Source organism: Orcinus orca, chromosome 15 (genome assembly GCF_937001465.1).
Source record: "Orcinus orca chromosome 15, mOrcOrc1.1, whole genome shotgun sequence".
NCBI lineage: Eukaryota > Metazoa > Chordata > Mammalia > Artiodactyla > Delphinidae > Orcinus > Orcinus orca.
In genome coordinates, this window is record NC_064573.1 from 78,384,812 (window position 1) to 78,407,714 (window position 22,903).

A 22,903-nucleotide genomic window follows, 5' to 3' on the forward strand; every position below is an offset into this window, starting at 1 on the left:
ATTTCCCTGTGCTGTATAAATAGATGTGATCCAATTTATTTTAACATCTTTAAAAATATAATTACCTGAAGCAATTGGCAACCTATCTTGCTGTTTATTGTTTCTTTTGTCTCTTGCTCATGGTGAATTGTTTCCTTGTGTGTTTTGTAATTTCAAACGAGTTGATCTTTATTTGTGGGAATTCTGTATGTCAAGGCTGAAGGTTTGTCCTTCCAGAGCTTGTGTTTAGCTACTTTCTTCGCTTGGCGGTTCCCCACAGTATAAATTAAAACCCAAACCTATGTGAATACAGTCGTATTGTGACAAATTCAGAGGGGACATTTCTTGCCCACCCAGGCCCACCTAAGGAGAGATAAACATCCGAGTTATTGCCCTATGCTGGCTGGGCAGATTTTTCTAGAAACCCACTCCCTTCCATAATAGTGGAGCTCTTTGAGGGTCCTTGTTTGTGTGGAGGCCATAGTTCTAATTCCCCCCAAACTTTGTCCCCTCTGTCCTTTGGTTTGTTTGTTTGGCTGGTTGGTTTTGGGGTGGTTTTTTTTTCTTTTTTTTTTTTTTTTTGGCCGTGCTGCACGTCTTGTGGGACCTTAGTTCCCCAACCAGGGATTGAACCTGGGTCCTCTGCAATGAGAGTGCGGAGTCCTAACCACTGGACTGCCAGGGAACTCCCCCCTCTTTCCTTTGGCAGCTTTAAAAATCAAAGACCTCCTCCCACTACTGTGGATTTCATACCCTCTTTTTCTGACTACAGAAGATTATCTCTATTTTCTCCAGTATTTCTAGTTGACTATCAAATGTGGGAAAGTTTTTAGATTATCTAGTCCAGAATATTGCCCAAAATGGAAACCCAGTGGACTAGTTTTCAGATCTTTCCCTCATTCTGTATGCATGAGTCTATTTTTTTAAGTCACTTTGTTCTCCTCTTATTTTCTGTATATTTACCACCTCTCTCCTGTTCTCTTACATTTACAAGTTACATTACAGAGCAAGATGCCTTATGCTAATAATTTCTCAGTATAAAACATTCTTTTTTTCCCTTAGTATTTGGCTCTTATTATTGGCTCTTTTTCAGCTCCTATCCTAACTATCTTTTTTTTGTAATTTCCTAGTGAACAGGCACCAAATATAGTTAGTATTTGATCTATATGTCACCTGCTAATTTAAATGCTCTTCTTTAAAAAAAAAAAAATCTAACCCAGTCTTGCAGATAAAAAAAAATCTTGAGGTTGACAAAACTGCTAGCAATGTTTCCATAAAAACTGTTGTCAAAAGACTGGCAAACTTGGTAACACTAGGTAGCTAAGTTTTTAAAAATTCAGTACTAGTAATGCAAGTCACATCTACAATTTGAACGAAAATTCTAACTTGCTTCAAACTTATTTTAGGCCTAGATAAATTACTTTTGGTCTTAGATCTAGGAATATATGCATATAAACATTCTATTGCTACACAAGTACACTGTGTACTTTATACAGATAATACTTGCAGCCTAGGATGCGGCAGCAGTATTTGTAATACTGTTCATCCTCACTCATAGCTTACTTGGAACTTCTCCTTAACGTAATACCAAGTAAGAATTAGATAAGTATTAAAGTGACTACTTTTGTCATTGCTCTAGTCAAGGTTACACGTTAGCTAACTTATAAATAAGTCACTCTCCGTGACAGAAACATCAGCCACTGAAATAGTGTATGAGCACAGTCACAAAGCTTTTTCAAAAGGACTTTTAAAATTTCTCTTAGGGAATTCCCTGGCAGTCCAGTGGTTAAGACCCCACCCTTCCAATGCAGGGGGTGCAGGTTTGATCCCCGGTCAGGGAACTAAGATCCTGCAAGCTGGGTTGCGGTCAAAAAAAAAAAGAAAGAAAGAAAGAAAAAAAAATTCTCTTAGTTATGTCAGCTTTGGTTAATGGATATTCTACCTGGCTTTTCTTCTCAGCCTCCAAGGAAGTTTAAAGAGTTGGTAAATCCCAATTTTAAGGATTTGGAGAATTGTCACTGTAGCACTTATCTATTGCTGCATGACAGACCACACCTAAACGCAATGGCTTAAAATAACAATCGTTTAATTTGTTCCTGAGTCTGTGGGTCAGGAACTCTGTCAGGGCTCAGAGGGGCAGTTCATCTGTGTTCCTTGCAGTGCCGGCTGGGGTGCATTCATGTGGGGCTGGAGGACCCACGCTGGTCTCACTCACAGGGCTGGTGCTTCAGCTGGAATGGCTTGAACGACTGGGGACTGCATGGCTGGGCCTCCTTCCTTGTGGGGCTGGCTGGACTCCCTAGTGTGCATGGGGCCTCCTAGTTGTCAGCTGAGTTCCTGGAGCCCCCTGCCTTGGCCTCTTTCTCCAGCAGGACAGCCTGGACTTCTAGACATGGCAGATGGTGTCCCACTCTGGTTAAAGTGGAAACTTCCAGGCCTCAGCTTGGAAGTCCCAGAATAGTATTTCCACCAGATTCTGCCACATTCCATTGGTCAAAGCAAGTCAAAGGCCAGCCTCCAAGGAGTGAAGAAATAGATTCCACCTCTTGAGAGGGGAAGAGGCCCCCATCCACAGGGACAGGAGGAATTGTTGGCAGCCATCTTTGCAGGCCATCTACTGCAGTTGCTTTACCCAACTAAATACATAGCACCCGTTCTGTTTATAAAGTTGCTACAAATCAAACGGGGAAGTTTATTAACGACAGTTTAGGATAACTTAATAACTAGTATTAGGATAGTTTATAATACTTAGACTAAAGATGTCAAGGTATTTTCCTAATATAAATACGCTTAGGGCTGCGTTTAAATGTCACTGTCATTATTCAGCACTTAACAGTTTCAAGTGAGAAGGCACAATTTCACTTGATTAACATTAAAGCTTAAGTTAAATTCAACTCCCCTTAGGATCTGGGGGATTACCTTTATTTATTTATTTGCTTGTTTATTTTCTAAACAGCAATTTTTTTTTTTTTTTTTTTTTTGCAGTATGCGGCCTCTCACTGTTGTGGCCTCTCCCGTTACGGAGCACAGGCTCCGGATGCGCAGGCTCAGCGGCCATGGCTCACGGGTCCAGTCGCTCCGTGTCATGTGGGATCCTCTCGGACCGGGACACGAACCCGCGTCTCCTGCATCGGCAGGCGGACTCTCAACCACTGCGCCACCAGGGAAGCCCCAGTCTTCAGTTCTTTACATAGTCTGTTGGAATAGATGCTCTTTGTACAGACTGAAATGATCCCTTTGAAGATGGACCGTTCTGTTGATAATAGTGTCCTTTCCCTCAGCGTACAACTCAGCCACCCAGAAATTTTGTCGTTCCTCCCAGCACCACAGAGTATGAAGTTTGGACTTTCCTGTGCCCCCTCCTTCCAAGTCCTCCCGCCTCCTCCTCCTTACCCACTACTGCTCCACGTGAGGCCCAGGACCCACAGTATGGGCATTAGCAGGGAGCCTGTTAGAAAAGCAGAGTCTCTGGACCCACTCCAGACCTCCTGAATCAGACTTCCATTGTAACAAGTTCTCCAGGCAGTTTGTGTGCACATTTCAGTTGATAAGCCGGCTTGCATAGTATATCTCTCTCCCGCCATCTTGCTCCCCACCGCCGCTCTGCATGCCGAGTGTGGACCTTCAGGGAGCCTGGCCCCTCCTCTCTCACACGCGCTCGCACCCCTTCCCCTCTAAGGGCGTGGAATCTTGATCATTCACTCAAGTCCCTAAGGTCCTAGGCATCCTAGCTCCCTTGAGCAAGGCAAGCTCAGCACCCCAGGACTCTAAGATGCAATTGCTTTGCGGGAAAAACATCCTCCTTAGTCATTTGTGATGAGTCTAGAGTAGAAAATAAGTCCAGTTTATTCTCAATGTCACATTAATAATAGGCCCTCCAGGCTGGTAAAATTTTAAAGATATTTCTTCTTCTGGAATCCTTCCTAATTCTCCCTACTTGGAGTCTAGCGTCATTGCCTTGGGCTAGAATCTCCGGGGTCATTGGGATTTAAAAAGAGAGAAGGGTGTTAATAAAGAGGTGACGGAAGTGTAGTTACACTGGCCTGGCTCTGTTCGGCATTGGTCCAGCCGTGAACCATACTGCCTTTGGGTTTGTGAGACTGAAAAGGCAGAGGCAAAAACGCAGCTGGGTGTGTACCTGTCGTTAAGATCTGTGTGCCGAACAAAGGGACTGTCGACTACCCACTCCCATCATAGTAGGGACCCTGGGGGATGTAAGGAAGTGAGAAATAGACCTTAATACTGGCAGAAGACCACAGATTCAATTCGAGGACGAAGAGTAATAAGAAAATGCAAGTCACTGTCATTATTTACGTGGCATGGCAGAGTTACACACGCTTTATTATACAGTGCATGCTACACAGAGAACTGCTATTTATAGACATTTCATCCCATTCCTCCAATGCCCCTAAACTCACTCTTTCACACTATTCGGCCCGAGTTCAATGGCAATGTGATTTTAAAAAAAAAGTGTACTTAAAATCAATGTAATGTTGAAAAGTACAGCAAGAGAGTAGTACTGAAGAGCCAAGGCTGCCCCAAGTCAGTCTGGAGGAGGATTTTTAAATCTGAAAATATTTTAACCGTTTCAAAGATATAGATGGTTAATATATATATAAACAATGTATCTTTTTATTATGAATTTTTTTAACATTTTCAACCAGTGGCTTTTGTACTATTTTAGACAATGCCTTAGAGTCTTTTTTTTTTTTTTTTTTTTGGCTGTGCTGGGTCTTAGTTGCAGCCTATGGGCTTCTTCAAAATATATTTAAAAAAATTCTTTTGACTTAGGAGAAAGTGTGTTTTTCAAAAAGGGAGGCACCTTAGAATTAAATCTTGTTCTAAACTGAAGAGACTTGGCAGATGTGCAGGAAATTAAAATATCTGCCATGTTCATGAATATGAGGACTGGACAACTGTATCTTGAAAAAGTCTTGAAATTTAAAGGTCATTTAAAGTACAGATTTAAAAAACATTTTACAGAACTAAATTTCTTAGTTAAAGGGGTATCTAATTAAATTTTCCTGAGTCTCATGGAAGTAAATTATTTTATACCCTTTGCTTTAATTTTTTTTCACAATTTAATTTAAGGGGTATTGAATAAAGAGAACATATTCAATATGTCATATTTAGGCAAATGTCAACCAGAACTGGCTTGTTAAATACGGGTTATCTTCAACTTGTGCCAATTAATTAATTAAAAATGTTTTCTTAATGCTAAATTCAAATAAGTTCTTGGTTTTGATACAACTTCTGATTTTCTTCTGTTGCTCAGGTGATTTGAAATTATAATTGAGAATAAATTTTGCAAAATTAACACATAAAAGGGCATCATTGGAAATGTTTTCCACTGCATAATTCCAAATGCTGTGGAAGTGGTTGGCGTATTTGGATAGTCACAAAACTTAATTCCATACGTACATATTTCAAAATTATCCATCTGCTTAACACCAGGAAGGGTTGCAGTGGTAAGATCTTGGTGTACCCGATTGTGGAGAACTCGGTGTGGTAAAATTTGCAAAATCAAAATCGTTGTTTCTTAAAAACAATTAGTGAGATTAGAAAGTTCTTCCAAGCCTATAATATGGTACATCAGAACAAGAAAACAAGATAATTTATTCATGTCTCCCCATACTCCTAAGTGACCACCAGGGAGAAGACACACACAGAGGTAAGGAACTAAAGGTAATCACCCATGGGAATTTCCCCCGTCCAGCAGCTAGGACTCTGCGCTTCCATTGCAGGGAGCATGGGTTCCATCTGGAGCGCGGCACTTATTCTGAGATGGGAAAATGTAGTAAGTCAAGCCATATAAAATTGCAGTGGCGCAGTGGTTGAGAGTCTGCCTGCCGATGCAGGAGACACGGCTTCGTGACCCGGTCCGGGAGGATCCCACATGCCGCGGAGCGGCTAGCCATGGCCACTGAGACTGCGCGTCCGGAGCCTGTGCTCCGCAACGGGAGAGGCCACAACAGTGAGAGGCCCGCGTACCGCAAAAAAAAAAAAAAAATTAAAAATAACTGAAGACCAAGAGCCCTTCCCCAAATTTTCTGGCCTGTTTCCCCACAACCTCTTAGACTTCTTGAATGACCCTACAGAAGGGAAGAAACCCAACTCCCAACCCCCAATAGACTGAATTTCCAAACTGCCTTGGCCTGTGGAAGGAGCAGTAGAGGACCTTGAGCCAGATATATTTAATGTAGAAAAACTGAAAATTTTGAGCACAAGTGGCATGGAGCAAATTCATGTGAGTTATCCTTTCAATCTCAAAGAGAATCAAATTCAGGAATCTGTAAATAGCCATTTCATTAGTTATTCAATCAACAAATGTTTAGTGGATGCTGAATGAGTTTCCCTAAGTTCCGATGTACGGCATTTTTGGACGTCTGACAAGAGAAACTAGTTGTAGGGGACAAGTACCCCCAAAGACCTGAGGACTTAAATTCCTTGTCAGTCAATGATCTTGCCATGGTCACCAAAGAAGATGGCCCTTCCCCTTATACACACTCTTCAAATTGCCCTTTGAGATTTTTCCCTCCTTCAAGTCCTAGCTCTTCATTTAAACATGATTTCACCAGTATAAACATGTTCAGGAGAAAGACCCAGTTTGAGTTTCTTCTGCCAGCCTCTTCCAAAGATAGCCTGAATCCCATTCTCTCATAAGAACAAGTCTTAAAAATAAACTAAGGCAGTAAGTGCTGTGTCCAAGGCCAAGTTTGTTCCAAAGCTGAGAATAATAAAATTCAGGGTTCCCTTTCCCTAATCCAATTTTAAGAGAAAATGCCTTTTGTTGTTAATTTTGTTTGCAAACTCTGATCCTGCCATCTCCATGACCTGATATTTTATTAAAGCATTTCCAAATCTGGTTCTGATTATGTAAGAAAAGTTTGTGCCTGTGCTCATCAATGTCACAATTCACATGGAGAGAGCAGCTTGATTTGCCTTAATCCTCCAGAAGGTCTAACATCTAGGCAGAGCGTAAGAAGGAATCGCTATATCTTTTGCCTGATCCTCTGTCCTTGAGAAATCAAAAGTCACAAGGGCTCTGACGGTGTTTTTGCTTGGCCAGCAGACTTTTTTTAATTAGTTGTCAATGTTTACCATACAAGAATTTCACATACAAATCCCAGTTTCTGGTTTCTCTTGAAAAATCAGAAGAGCTGGCACCATTTGGTTGCTGTCCCTCACGGCTGAGTACTGGTGTAGTGGACAGTTGTGATCCTTATGGCTGCAATCCCTCTCCTATATTCAGGGATGTCACCAGTTCACAAGTCTTGGTGGCAGGCAGATGTCACTTCCCACTACTCAAGCTATATACCTGGTACTTACTAGCATGTGACCCAGGCCTGGCCAATTAGGCATGTCTCCCCAGGTTTTTATTTTTATTATTTTTTATTATTAATATTATTATTTTAATTTTTGGCTGTACCACGCGGCATGCAGGATCTTAGTTCCCAGACCAGGGATCGGACCCGCGCCCCCTGCAGTGGAAGCGTGGAGTCTTAACCGCTGGATCCCCAGGAAAGTCCCTCCCCAGGTTTCTAATGTGGCACTAGCTTTAGGAAGACTCTAGTACAGGAGAGAACTGAATTCTTTCTGACAGCAGACATGGTTAAAGCAACATCCAGTTTGTAGGGTCAGCGTGGGGTGGGCGGGCAGTAGCCTCTGAAAGTCGGCAGCAAAAACAGTTTTCTTACTAGTATCGTTCCATGGAGTAATTTTGACCATGGTTTCAGTTCCACGGCCTGTCTCTGTTCCATTTTCCAAGCGGGGTCTCCAGAATTCTAACTGACTGTGAGCTAGCCAATATTTCATTGCTACAATCCTTTTCTGCTTAAATCTTTCATGTATAAGCTCTGCCCCCTTGAGGCAGGGCATAGTGTCCAACCAACCCTCTTCCTTTATATATTAACTTCAGGCTACTTGTAAGACATGTGAGCTTGGAACTCAGGTCTTCTCTCCCTCTTTCTCTTTAAAGTGATAGAGTTTTGTCACTGGGAGAAAAGCTAAAGATCATCTAGTGCAAAGATCGGCAAAGTAATGAGAAAAGTTTCCCAGGTGCCCCTTCCCTCCACCACCACTCTCTCTTACATCTCATTGGGCAGAACTGGATCACAGGCTCACACTTTAAGCCAATCAGGGGACTAGGTTTGCTGTGATTGGCTTAGCCTAGGGCAGTAGTTCAACTTTGGCTGAATATCAGAATCAACTGAGAACCTTTTATAATGCCAACTGCCGGGTCACACCCCCAGGCCACATTTAATTGGTCTGGCTGGACTTCTGGCACTGGAATTTTAAAAAATCCTCTGGTGCTTTTAACATTAACCCTCTCTCTAGTTCAGCCCCACCCATTTTACGAATGCCAATACTGAGGTCCAAAGAGATATTAAGTTGCCTAAAGAACTATACCTTCAGTTAATAGCAAAACAGACAGAAGCAAAACCACACACAAATAACATTTACTAGGACACCTTTGTTTTTCCAGAAAACTCATTTTAGTACCCATTCTTTTTCTTAGAAAGTGAAGTCCTGAGGAGCTCGAAGACTAAGAAGGCGGTGGTTTTCAAGCTTGAGCGCATCAGAATCCCCTAGAGGGCTTGTTACAACACGGAGAGCTGGGCCCACCCCTAGAGTTTCAGATTCAGTGGTTTTGGGGTGGGGGGGAAGAATAATGAGCATTTCTAACAAGTTTCCAGGAGATGCTGCCGCTGCTGGTCCAGCGACCACACCAGCCACCACCAGAGTGGCTAAGAGCTTGGGCTATAGAATCACACCATCTTGGTGAGATCCAGTTCTGCCTCTTACACCAAGTCAGAACACGGGCAAGTTACTTAGCACACCTATGAAATGGGGCCGATAATGATAGTGGCCTGGGTTCACGGCAACAACTGAATATGCATACAGAATGTAAAAGCACTTAGAACACTGTCTGGCCCATAGTAACTGCCTAATGAACATTAGCTATTAGCATTCATTCATTCCTTCATCAAACAATTATAAATTGAGTGCTTCCTTTGAGACGGGCACTGTTCCAGGCACCAGGAGTACAGTGGTGAGGAACTCAAATGAGCTTACAATCCACTGGGGGGGCCCACAATAGATAACCTCATGAATATAAGATAGAATGTCACACAGAAGAAATTTGCACTCCAGGCAAACTGGACAGCAAGTGCACACAGTTTTATGAGAACTTGGTCAAGTTTTGTTTGCATCTTCCATCTCAAGGAGGTGGTGACATCATGTTTCTAATGCAAAAGCCCCTTAGCAGCATGGCTCTTACCATGGCAGTTGAATAAAGCCCAGTTTATGGTTTTTATAGTAAGGTTCTCCAGAGAAACAGAACCAATAGTATTTACATATATATATTATATTTATACTTATGTTATAATACAAGTATATTTAAATATAATTTATATTTATAGTATGTATTATATTTATGTAGATTTTAAAATATTTTTATATTATACACCATACAATAAATATTAAGATATCACTATACATTATATATACTATATTTTTTATTTAAAATATATTTTAGATATATTCATATTTGTATATAGATATTTATATAACATAGATATCAAAGGAATTGACTCACATGATTATGGAGGCCAAGAAGTCCCATGATTTGCTGTCTGCAAGCTGAAGACCCAGGAGAGCTGGTCCAAAGGCCTGAGGATCAAAAGCGCCAATGTCCAGGGGGCAGGAAAGGATGGATGTCCCAGCTCGAAACGAGAGCAAATTCACCTTCCCTCTGCCTTTTTTGTTCTATTCAGGACCCTAGTGGATCGGATCATGCCCACCTGCCTTGATGGGAGTTATCTGCTCTACTCATTCTCCCACTTCAGATGCCAATCTCTTACAGAAACACCCTCAGAGACGCTCCCCGAAAATAATGTTTACAAGCTCTCCCAGCATCACTTGGCCCAGTCAGGTTGACACATAAAATTAACCCTCCCCGGCATAGTCACACCAGCCAATTCTTTAGGTTTTGTTTGAGAGGAAACATTTGTGCCAAGTACAGGATGGGTGAAGAGATTTCTAGAAGAGAGAGAGAGGCGGGTGGAATATACCAGATGCTTTACCTATGTTATTTCATCTAATCCTCACAGCCATCTTGGAGTAGATATGGTTGGACGAGGAGAGAAGTAACCTGCCCAAAGCTGAGCGGGAACAGTGGTACCCTAGCGACCTGCACAACCAGTGTCAGGAGGAAGCAGAGAGCAGGGGCACTGTCATATCACAAGCCCCATCTGACCCCCTTCTTCTGACTCCCCAGGCAGGGGCGAGGGTGAAGCCATAACTGCCATCGTGTATTTGTCCTCTGTCCCTCTACTCTGCTCCTAAAACAGGCGACGGTGATGTAATAAGATGCAAGGAGCAGCTACTTCTGAATCAGAACACTTCTGATCCCGGTCCAGCCTCATCTTCTCCCAGGGTTGTTGCCTTTCTCAGCATGTTAAAAAACAAAAAACAGGGCTTCCCTGGTGGCGCAGTGGTTGAGAGTCTGCCTACCAATGCAGGGGACACGGGTTCGTGCCCCGGCCCGGGAAGATCCCACATGCCGCGGAGCGGCTGGACCCTTGAGCCATGGCCGCTGAGCCTGCGCGTCTGGAGCCTGTGCTCCGCAACGGGAGAGGCCACAGCAGTGAGAGGCCCGCGTACCGCAAAAAAAAAAAAAAAAAAAGGGCTTCCCTGGTGGCGCAGTGGTTGAGAGTCTGCCTGACAATGCAGGGGACACAGGTTCGTGCCCCGGTCCGGGAAGATCCCACATGCCGCGGAGCGGCTGGGCCCGTGAGCCATGGCCGCTGAGCCTGCGCGTCCGGAGCCTGTGCTCCGCAGCGGGAGAGGCCACAACAGTGAGAGGCCCGCGTACCGCAAAAGAACAAAAAACGAAACAAAAAAAAAACTTTATTATGGATGTAATACATACTCATTGCTGGGAATACAGACCAGCAAAATAGAAGAAAACAAAAGTGGTCCATAATCCCCTCACCTCAGAAAAAAATGCTAACATTTTGATAACGATTCTCCTCAGTAGCTTGAGATCAGAGGCAGCCTGTCCTCTATGCTTACTGACTAGCCTTTTCCAGTTACACATATTAACCTAAATGGAAGTTACTTACTTATTTATTTGTTTTCGCTCTGGAGTTGTTTCTAGAGGTCGGTCGGTTCTGTAAATTTTGTTGGGTGAAGGAAATGGATTTGGGAGACGGATTGGAGTTGGAGTTGTGCTTGGAATTGTTTTTCAATTTGAAGTACTCACCTGCCAGCTTTGGGGCCAACAAAGTATTTGGAGCCTTTTTTCATACGGCAACTGTATTCAAGAACTGTAAGGGGTGGCCTTGCCTCTCCTGCTCCCGCGCTCGCTGGGCTCGGGACGCCCAAGCCGCACCAGAGAGAGGGCAGCCCCGGCTAGAACGGCGGAGTTGGAACAAGGCTGACGGCCTGGGCCTCCCGGTAACCAGGCAACAGAGGCCTTAGCAACGGGGAGGGGGCGGGACCGGAGGGGAGGAAGTCGGAAGCCAGCAGCTAAACATCGCGAGAGTTGCGTTTGCGCGCGAACTGTAAGTACGTGGGTCTCGGGGTCACGTCTTGACTGGTCGCGGAGCAGGCAGCTGGGGGAGGCGACAAACCCACCGGACCCAGCGACCTCCGTCACCCTGTCATGGAGACCTCAGCGCACAAGCAGCAGCAGCAGCAGCCTGAAGGGGGCAAGATCAGGAACCTGCCCTGGTAGGAGGAGGCCCAGCAGCCGCGGGGAAGGGGGTCGGCCGCGCGGGGAGGTGGTGGCCGGAGTGGGCAAGTGGCAGGTCCCCACCCCGTCCTCGCCCCGCCGCCCCAGGGTTCGATCGGCACAGGGGTTCGATCTCGTGTCTTCTGACACTACCTTGACCTCCGTGGCAAAATATTCTTCTCTCTTGCCAAAATATTCTCTTCTCTCGGTACGATTATTGGTCAGATTCTAAACTAGAATAATATGATGATGATGATGACAACGCTCCCTAGTTAACTTTTATTTAAGTGACTTTCTATTAGATTAGCAGGCACCCTATTAGATGTTGGAATTTTACAGACACTAGGAAGAAGGTACTGTTATTCCAGTTTTACCAAAAGGTTAAATGACTTGCCAGAGGTCCAGAGTTGGAAAATAAGTTTGTATTTGAACCCAGCTGGTCCAGATTCAGAGCTTGCACTCTTAACCATCCTACTCACACAACTGTGTCTTAGTGATGGTTTAAAGAGTGAATGGATTTGACTTGATTTCGGAAAACTCCAAGTTGTTTCTTTTCAGTTTATTGTTATCGTAATAAAAATACATAACATACAATTCACAGTTGTAACCATTTTAAAATGTACAATTCAGTGGCATTAAGTACATTCAGAATGTTATGTAACCATCCCACTATCTAGTTCCAAAATTTTTCATCATCCCAAATGGAAACCCCATACCCATTGGCAACTCCCCATTCCCCCCTTCCTCAGCCCGTGGCAACCACTAATCTACTTTCTGTTTCTTATGAATTTGCTTATTCTGGATATTTCATATAAATGGAGTCATATGATACGTGGCCTTTTGTGACTGGCTGCTTCTTTTTTTAAAAGAAATTTTTATTTATTTATTTTGGCTGCACCGGGTCTTAGTTGTGGCACACAGGATCTTCGTTGCGGCATGTGGGATCTTTCATTGCGGCATTCGAACTCTTAGTTACAGCAGGCACGCGGGATCTAATCCCCCAGCCAGGGATCGAACCTGGGCCCCCTGCATTGGGAGTGCAGAGTCTTACCCACTGGACCACCAGGGATGTCCCGTTACTGGCTTCTTATATCAGTAACTGATTTCCTTTTATTGCCAAATAACGTTCCCTTGTGTGGCTATACCACCATTTATTTATCCATTCATCTGTTAATTTATATTTGGATATGAGTTCAATTTTGGATTAACTTAGGTGCCCATCCAGGTTGAGATTATAGGCAGACAGCTGGAAAGATGAAATGAGAGCAGTTTTTCAGCACTATTGATATTTGGGGCCAGATATGTGGGGTGTCGCGGGAGGGCATGGGGGTTGTCCTGTGCATTGCCGCATGTTTAACAGCATCCCTGGTGCCTATCCGCTAGATGCCAGTAGTACCCCCCACTCAGCTTTGACAGTGGAACATGTCTCCAGATATTATCAAGAGTTCACTGGAGGACAAAATGGCCCCGGTTGAGAACCACTGTTAAAGGGTTTTGTATCTCTTTCTGTTTTAGTTAGGATATGAAAGGATTCTTTTGCACATAACAAAATGTTCTTGCCTTTATATATGTTGTAATCAATGCTAAATTGTATTTCAGGGTTGAAAAATACCGGCCACAGACACTGGATGATCTCATTTCTCATCAGGACATCTTGAGTACCAGTATGTATCCATGTGTCAGCGGCTGGTATCCTAGTCAAAGGACCTGAATACACTTCTTAGGAATGTTGTCTCTACTGAGTAATAATTTTGAAGGATCTGATTGAGCTTTATGGGATGTGGCTTTAAGAGCTGAGTCCTTCAGATTTTTCATTCCTGCATCTGACCCAGATTTGAACATATGGTTGAAGTACCTTCAGCCCAACTCGGGCCTGCAGTGAATGAGGCAACTCTCAGAGACTGATGGCCTCTCTCTTTCTCCCCCTGACCTTCAGTTCAGAAGTTTATCAGTGAGGACCGCCTGCCGCACCTCCTTCTCTATGGTCCTCCAGGGACGGGAAAGACATCCACCATCCTGGCCTGTGCTAAACAGCTGTACAAAGATAAGGAATTTGGCTCCATGGTCTTGGAGGTAAATGGGAGGTTTATTGTTACTCTCGAACGACTCCAGCCTCTTACTTTTAGGTCTGCTAGTTTTGTTTTACTTTACAAGTTAGTTGTCCTGCTGGTGGTTGGGAAAGAAGGAGACATAAGATGTTTTAATTCACTTTTTTTCTATAATTGACATTTTTGCCTGGACTGGTACAAGCTAAAGGGCAGTGGTAGGACTAGGTGTCTTTCTTTGCTGTTGCCAACTTTTACCCAAATCCTCAGTGGTTGCTCGGTTGATGGCTGTCTCCCATGTGCCCCCAGATCCCTTCTGCATGTTGCTCCATGCTCTTCTTGCCCCGCCCCGGAAGGCTGCGAGCTCTCTTGCCCTCTGGCTCCTGGTTGAGTTTGGCCAGCAGGGGCCTGGAAGGGGTTGGGGAAGGGAGAAGGATGCCTGGTCCTGCCCTGGGGGTCACGACAGGCCAACAGCTTTCCCACCCGCAGGGCACAGCACGCAGCCTTTCCCCCACACACACACCCCACCAGTGCCACTCCCCCACCAACCCCTTAAGACTTGGGGGTGATAATGGGCCCCAGTAGGCCTTGAGGTATTTGCATAGCCCTTGTGGTTTCCCCACACCTTACCGGCACCTTTTAAAGTATCTCTTCATTTAATTCTCTTCAAATTACTGAATTTAAGTATGCCATCTGTTTACTACTAGGACTCGAGCGATAAACTTAGCTTACGAAATTGTAAATATTGTCTATTGTAAGAAAAAAACTGTTTAACTTGCTTTTGTATTATAGAACCTTGCTGCCACCAGTGTTCTTACTTCATTGTATTAAAGACTTGGTAACTTCTGGGTTGCTCTGGGTTGTGGTAGCTAAAATTAGCATCATTCTGCTCATGCCAGAGGCGCTGTTCACTGTGAGCAGACCAGTTAATTATCCCCCGGAGCACGTCAGTGATTTTGTCCTCAGAAGGGGGAGGAAACACACACGTTGATTGGCCTTTCAGAGTATAATGGAATGATCTAGTGAGTTGTAAGTTTTAAATATAACTGTCATCTTATTTTTAATGATTATCTCTTATCTGTCCTTAGAACTAGAGACCTAGCTTGCTGAGCAGGATTGATGAAAAGGCACATTAATTCACAGCTAGCACACCAACACGTTTTCTATTTATTTTGGCTTCTCTCTTTCACATTTAGCTGAATGCTTCAGATGACCGAGGAATAGATATCGTTCGGGGACCAATCCTGAGCTTTGCTAGCACAAGGACAATATTTAAGTAAGAATTCTTTGCATAATTTCTCTCCCTAAAGATTTTGATCAGTGAGGTGATAGAGTTTAATTTCTTAAATCCTCTCCTTTGCTAGTTTGTAAAAGTAAGGGGAAAAGAAAAAGGCTTTGTCAAAAGCAGTCATGAAAGAGAGATAAAGTACAGGAATGGTGGTAAGACATATTAAAATGCAAATATTAAAACAAAATATTATCTAAATCTATATTAGCAAGTTCTCTGGGGAAGCATTAATTTCATTACATCATAAGACTGGAGGAGCTAGTTTGAATTTAAACAAAAATGAATTGAGATCAGGGTGGATAACTAGGATGGTGGTAAAAAAAAGAAAAAGAGGAAAGAGCAGCACTAGAATAGAATAAGAGGCTACTGGGTGGAAGAAAGATGAAGGTGCCAGAGGACATAATCTAACACAAATACAGAAATTAGACCTCCATGCGCTTTGACCACAGATGCCTGCTTTGGTCAGAGTTCTAGGAGAAATGAACTTCATGAGCCAGGGCCTGATGGCACAAATGTGAAGGTGTAGGTTTGGGCCTGGAAGTCAAAGGGAGATTGAAGAAGGCTTTTTAGGTGGTACCAGTTGTTTTCCTAGGAAAGGCTTTAAACTAGTGATCTTGGATGAAGCTGATGCCATGACTCAGGACGCCCAGAACGCCTTGCGGAGAGGTAAGGAGCACAGCCGTGTACGGTGTGTATGGCTGAGGAATGCTTTGGAAGGAGAGTTAGCAACTTTGGACATGAGATAGGACGTGGCTTCTTTTCAATTTTCATTCATCTTCTGGCCCAGCGAAATCTCTATATACCTTTCACTGTGTATCCCACCTGATGACCTAGACAAAAATCTCTATACCGGTGGTTACCCCTTTTAATAGCGTAAAGACATTAGCCTTTTGGGGACTTTTAGGTATGACCAGACACTGGTGTTTCATCCTACTTTTCCGCTGGGTTCAATTTCAGGGTTGGGAATTTGTACTGTTTGATGGGAGGGAATGGGAAGTCTTTCATTTCTAAACTGCTAGATAGGTCTTTCTGCTGTTGGTACCGTTAGATACAATATAGCCAGGAAAATAACACTGGAAATTTAGTTGCACTCAGAAAGCCGACATGACTTCCCTACTTGCCAGGAGAATGATTGGGCCAGGAAAGGAGAGTATACTGTGATTTGTTGGTCTTAAAGGTGCAGTTAATTTCTTTGCAAGGACATTCTTAATCTGTCTCATTAAGATTCTGCGGTAGACAGCTAGGAGAGAAGATGATCTTTAGGAATTCTGGGGAGGGGTGGATTGCAGCCCATGTTTAAGAAGCGGAGGAGGAGGACAGAATATCTTCTGGTCCTAGAGGCTTTGGCCACCTTTCTTCAGCATCTTATTCTGTAGAGTCAGTCTGGGCAGATCCCAGCATGAGAACGTTGGTACCTACAGGTTGAAACTGGTGTCATAGGCATCTCTGAATTCGGGTTAATGCTTTCTCGAATGCTCTAAGGGTTCAAGACAAGGTCCACTGGAAAGTCTGCAAAAAGCCACCCCCCTCCCCCGCCCAGTAGAAGGTGGCACGTCATCCGTTTGCCAAATAGGATTTTATGCAAAAGGGCAGGCGTACTGGATTTCATATCTTAGTGGAATGGAACGGCAAGAGTGCCGGGATCACAGCCAGTCATGAAAAAGGAAGCATTTTGTCCAGTCCCGTGTCCAGACGTGTGCATCAGCTCTGGGGAGAGAGTGGTTGGTCTCCAGGCTCACCCTCTCTCGCTGCAGTAGCTTTCCCACTTGTTTGCATTCTTGATTCCCCGCTTCACGTGACCATAGGAAAGTTCAGGGTTTCTGGGTCCCTGGAAGAATCAGGATGGACGTGAGGTGGTTCTCTTTTCCCTTGCCAGTGATTGAGAAATTTACTGAAAATACCAGATTTTGCCTCATCTGTAACTATCTGTCAAAGATCATCCCCGCCTTGCAGTCCCGGTGTACAAGGTTCCGATTCGGTCCCCTGACCCCTGAACTCATGGTTCCCCGCCTGGAACATGTCACAGAAGAAGAGCAGTAAGTATGTTGAAAAGCAGGGAAAGCGGGGCCTTGGGGACTGGGTGTCATGTAAGGCAGCTACTGGTACGTCTGAAGGCGATAACGTTTGTAAACAACTCGGGAGAGCCTGGCACAGGGTAAACCTCATTGTCGGCCGCCCTGGTAGCTCACAGACATTCTTCATAAAAGTCATTTGGTTCCTTACTGGAGTCCATCATCCTCCCCTAGAAGCGGTCCCACTTTCCTCCTACTCTTTGTCTTTGGAAACTGCACACTGCCAGGTCCCTCCTGTTAAGAAGCCTGTAGCCTTTCTCAACTAGCAGGGAAGGTCCTGAGACATCACATTCTGCGTGATCAGATGCCAATCAAGTAGCCAGCCCGAGCTGCTGCTGATTCGACAGGTGCTTGGGCTCTGCGAGCGCAGATCTCGCCAGCACCCTCTCCTCTCCAGAGAACAGAATTCAAAGCTACCTGCTCAACACAGCAATGCTTAGCCCCAAATGATGGTCTTGTTAGACTTGGACTGGGCTGTGACTACTCACGTGAGGCCCACGTCCCCAGCAGCCAGAGCAAGTTCTGGAGCCTGTAAATCAGGAGAGTATTGTTGACTCCGTCCTTCCCTTTTTTCTCTTTCATTGTTTCAAAGCCTTGATCTTCACAGTCCATCTTGTCCCCTCGGGGAGCATTTGTGCTCTCAGGGCCTCTATATCCCTCCTGCCTGTTTCCTTGCAGAGTTGACATAAGTGAAGACGGGATGAAAGCGCTCGTAACTCTTTCCAGTGGAGACATGCGAAGGGCTCTGAACATCTTGCAGGTAGGGCACCGCTCCTAGCACATCTCGAGTTGGCGCTTCAGAATACTTTTTCAAGAAAGGCATAAGCAACAGCATGACCGATGTGTTAATTCAGAAATCTGGAACTGGTAAGACATCTCATAGTATATCATAGATATACGCCCACCTTTGTGTTTTGATTAATTGAAAGAATAATTTGTTGCAAGTAAGGGAAAGATAGGGAAGGACTCTGCAAAGTAACATAGCCGACAGGCAGTGGCCTCCTCTGATGCGGCCAGCTCTTAGCAGTGTAAAAAGTACAGGGCTCGAGCTCTCCCGTGCCCACCCACATTGCTGCCTCCGCAGTTTCCTCCTGACCCTCCTGCAGCTCAGTGGCTGCAGCAGCCGTGGTGACTCTCCCCCTGTCTGCCCAGAGCACCAACATGGCCTTTGGGAAGGTGACAGAGGAGACCGTCTACACCTGCACAGGGCACCCACTCAAGTCAGACATCGCCAACATTCTGGACTGGATGTTGAATCAAGACTTCACCACGGCCTACAGGAGTATCCTTTCTCTTGTCCTTCAGTCAGTGCATTAGGTGCCCAAGGCCTGAACGTGGCCTCACAAGCTCAGGCTGCAGGCAGCACCTACACCCTACTGGCAAGACAAGCGGCTGCACAGGACACCTTTCAGCTTGTCATGGGAGCAAGATGTCTGTGGGGGGGATGGGTACTTGTCTTTCATGCCCCAAGTTGTTCCTGAAGGGCCCTGAGCTGGGTATGGCTTGAAGCAGCTTAACTCTCAGATGGGAGGGAAGCACTTAGACCTTGGGTGGAAGGTGCAGTCATTTTCAAGCAGTTAGTATTACTCTTGTTTTGCTATGAAATTAAAATCTAGCTGTAGTGATGGAAAGCCTTTTGGGCAATGCATTTGGTTTTGTTCTCTACTAGACAGAGATATCTTTCATCTCCCTTAATGGAGGTGAAAACAGAAAAATAAGAACTGGGGTCCAACACGTGCAACTTCAGAGTGAAGGAAACAGCTGTGTTGGCGTGAAAAGCCCTACTTTCAAGTCATTCTCTGCAGTGTTTGTTCAGGAATTTGTTCCCTTTGCCTTAACTGCTCCTCTCTAGATATCATGGAGTTGAAAACTCTAAAGGGGTTGGCATTACATGACATCCTGACAGAGATACACCTGTTCGTGCACAGAGGTAACCTAGGTTCTTCCCCAGTTCAGAAGCTATGCAGAAGGTGGCATGCATTGGGGTTGAGGGTGGCTGGAGAGGGAACGTGACGCTTCGTTTTGGAAACAGACACAGGAATGAAGAGGTGTAAACCCGGCCCCTCATTTTCAGTTTTGTTTTGCTATTTATTTTTTTTATTGGGTTGGCCAAAAAGTTCATTCGGGTTTAAATAAAACTAAAAGACACATTTTTAATTTTCGCAAAGAACTTTATTGAACGTATTCACTAACCGAATAAACTTTTTGGCCAACCCAATATCTGTGTGTCTGTGTCTTGCTTTTAAAACCTTGTTCCAAAAATACTTTTTTTTCCGTAAATTCACTTTATTTATTTTATTCTTGGCTGCATTGGGTCTTCATTGCTGTGCGCGGGCTTTCTCTAGTTGTGGCCAGTGGGGGCTACTCTTCGTTGCGGTGCACGGGCTTCTCATTGCGGTGGCTTCTCTTGTTGCAGAGCATGGGCTCTAGGTGCATGTAGTTGTAGCACACGGGCCCAGTAGTTGTGGCGCACGGGCTTAGTTGCTTCACAGCATGTGGGATCTTCCCGGACCAGGGCTCGAACCTGTGTCCCCTACAATGGCAGGTGGATTCTTAATCACTGCGCTACCAAGGAAGCCCCCCAAATACTCTTTTGACTTCTAGAATGCTGGGTAAAAACAGGAAAGAAACTCCTAAAGGCTAACTTATTTCCTCCAAGGGTCTGTATTTTACAGCAGTATGTTGGAGTTTGTATTTCTAAAAGGCTATTTTCCCCAAAAAGAAAGGAGGAGGAAGATCTAGCTTCACAAAACCAAAGCAGCCTCAACTAAACCATCTTTAGGTCCACACTTGGTCGTATGTCCTGCACAGAGAATTGCTCCTCTACCTTGAGAGCACATGTGAATCACCCCAGACCAATCCAGTTGGCCCTTTTGGGGGAGAACCAGACACGAGTGTGTCTTTGAGCTCTAAGTGACGTGCTCTTCAGCCTTGTGGAGAAGCTCTGCCTGTCCAGCAGCCACCTGCAGACACTTAGGTCCACGAACACTGTTCTGCCAGTGCCTTTCCAGGCCTCTCCCTGGCTGGCTGGCATGTGAAATTCTGCCCGAGAACATGGTTGGCTCAGGCCCAGCTCTGCACTTTGTGGATGCTGAGCATGAATCGACTTTGAAAAATCAATTATTTATGTTTTTTGTTTTTTAACATCTTTATTGGAGTATAATTGCTTTACAGTGGTTATGTTTGTTTTTAAAATTGGGACAGCAGGGCTTCCCTGGTGGCGCAGTGGTTGAGAGTCCGCTTGCCGATACAGGGGACACGGGTTCGTGCCCCAGTCTGGGAAGATCCCACGTGCCACGGAGCAGCTGGGCCCGTGAGCCATGGCCGCTGAGCCTGCGCGTCCGGAGACTGTGCTCCGCAACAGGAGAGGCCACAACAGTGAGAGGCCCGTGTACCGCAAAAAAAAAAAAAAAAATTGGGACAGCAAGTGAGAACTTCGCTTTCACAGTAACTTACAGAGCGGCCCAGTGCTGACAGGGCAGTGTGGATGGCTCTTCCATCTTATGATCACTCTGGAACCTGCTCATTTTTCTTTTCGGCTACTCTCCGAAGACTAAAATGAATAAAAACTATGAAAACCTATGCAATTTTTACCTCCTAGAGGTGTGGTATCTTGAGATCTGTGGCCTCAAGAGGTTAGTCTTATGTATCTGATGTGGAAACTCATACTTCTGTGATTTTTTTTAATATATATAGTAGGTAATGACAGACCCCACTCATTTGATTTTGTTTTTCCCCCAGTTGACTTTCCATCTTCAGTTCGAATACATTTATTGACCAAAATGGCAGACATTGAGTGAGTATTTATTTCCCAGTTTTAATTCTTTTCCTCCTTTTTCCCCATTGTGAGTTGTTTCTCCTTGCTTGGTTTCAACTGTTTTGTCTAAATCATTCATATACAGTAGAGTTTAGTTTTTGCTGGAATTGAATTATTGAACGAAGCACAGGGAAGGGTGTGAGCTGCTTATGTGAAGAACGTGGATAAACACAAAGACAGGTACAACTCGGTTACGCATTTGAGATAAAGGCCTCTCCTTCGACCTCAGAGGCCTGGTCCACCTTGGTTCCAGACATGCTCTTGTTATGTGGGAAGCCTGCTTCAGTTCAGACATCTAGGTCGTGTGGGGACGGCCAGCTATCCAGCTGTTATTAAGGCCTTCTGGCATACGAAAGCATATTACAGGGAAAGTAAACATAAACTCAATTTTCCACTTTGCCTGCTTCAGTAAACACAGTTATTAGCCCCCAGTGAAGCTGGCAGCTATCATTTAAGTAGACAAAAGCACTAGGTTCAAAATAGATGTCCACGGAAGCCAACTAATTTGCCGTCGTTGGCTTTCACACGTACCAATTGGGTCACTTCTTACCACTACACCGCGAGTAGCATGATTCTGCTTTCGATGGCTGGGCACTTGAAAGGTGGCGAGATGAGACACCAGTGTCTTGCTTTATTGACCACAGGACCACAGATAGGCAGCCGAGCTTCCCAGTGAATTACGAGGAAGGGATTCTTAATTATAATTCCTCTCGATGCAGTTTGCAGGTGAAGAAGTAATGCCTAATCACATAAATTTTGCATATCTGTATAGAGCTTGAACAAAGTTAAGTTCAGAACACTGCTACTGGGAACAATTTTTTTTTAATTTAATATTCCCCCCCCGCCCCCAGTTTGAAGCAAATTTATAAAGGAGTGTTTGAGGCAACAAAAACATTAGGGGACACGCACGAGATTGCTGCCCAGAATGAACTTCTCTCACCTCTTTCCAATCCTTCTCTGGCCAACTTTCAGTCTGACTGCTGTTGTTCTCTTCAAAAGGCAGCTGTTGTGATATTCTCTCTTCTTACCTTTTGTTTGATTTCTTTTAGGTACAGACTTTCTGTTGGCACCAATGAGAAGATACAGCTGAGTTCCCTCATTGCCGCCTTTCAAGTCACCAGAGACCTGATTGTCACAGAAGCCTAGATGCTGAGGACCACTTGCTGCCTATTCTCAGGCCCAGCAGTGACTGGAGAGCAGGGGACACAGTCACCCCCACTTTCGGAAAATTGTTCCAGGCATGGGTGGGCAGACATGTACCCAAAGTACCGTGTTTGTGGCTGGTTGGAGCAGGGATGTACAAAGCAGTTTAAAGGTACAGCTCTCTCACTGCACTGCCCATTTGTGTTTTATAAGGGGGGGGGAAAGTAAAACCTTTGTAGCCTTAAGGCTTTTACCCTTCAGTTGCCTGGGTGATAGGAAATGGGCTACCCCATTTGGAATATCAGGCTTTCAAATCTAATGCAGTCCAAGTGTCTTCCAACTCAAGGTAAAAAGAACATCTTCAGAGTTAAGTTTGTAAATCTAATGTGGCGCTACTTTAAATAGGTGTTAATGGATTTCTGGCCCAAACTATTATACTCTTATAAAGTGGACTCAATTTTCTTTCTTACTTTAAAACTGGCCTTTTTATTTCTCCTTTTGAAGTAGAGGAGTTGCTAGCAGGTTCCCAACTGTGGTGTGGACAGTAGCGAAAACATTCATTTTAAATGATGCTATTGGGGCCAGAGGTCATTCAACACTGGCTTGTTTAACCCAGGGCACATAAGACTAAGCCTGACTCTAAACCTGCAAGTGCTGAAAGGATTGAGACTCTTCATATTTAATCTAAATGTAATGCAGTTTATCTGCGAGCATTTGTGCTGCATGTGTGATAGTGTTCTGCACAATAAAAATAAAGCAGCTTGCTTGTTGTGTTACAAGTGACTCCTCTTTCCTTAGCCAATTACACAGACGCTGACTTGT

General features: G+C 44.5%; 1 protein-coding gene and 1 long non-coding RNA gene across 3 annotated transcripts in view; one reads left to right on the forward strand and one right to left on the reverse strand.

The window, feature by feature from the left end:
- The window catches only part of LOC125961290 (uncharacterized), a 109,789-nt gene that overhangs the window by 10,245 nt on the left and 76,641 nt on the right, over nt 1-22,903 (reverse strand). Inside the window, exons 1-2 of one of the 2 annotated variants that reach the window (XR_007471800.1) lie at nt 11,246-11,421; nt 9,578-9,651 (exon numbers count right to left, since the gene is read on the reverse strand). This is a non-coding gene — a long non-coding RNA (uncharacterized LOC125961290). Of the gene's footprint in view, nt 1-9,577; nt 10,591-11,245; nt 11,422-22,903 lie in introns of those variants that run through there. The other variant, XR_007471799.1, reaches the window with a different exon arrangement.
- RFC5 (replication factor C subunit 5) lies at nt 11,521-22,860 on the forward strand. Its single transcript, XM_004281478.3, has 11 exons — nt 11,521-11,715; nt 13,316-13,380; nt 13,653-13,789; nt 14,958-15,037; nt 15,642-15,715; nt 16,926-17,085; nt 17,800-17,881; nt 18,274-18,403; nt 18,974-19,051; nt 20,863-20,917; nt 21,988-22,860. Exons 1-11 carry the CDS (start codon nt 11,648-11,650, stop codon nt 22,082-22,084), a joined length of 1,026 nt encoding a protein of 341 aa, XP_004281526.1. The 5' UTR covers nt 11,521-11,647; the 3' UTR covers nt 22,085-22,860.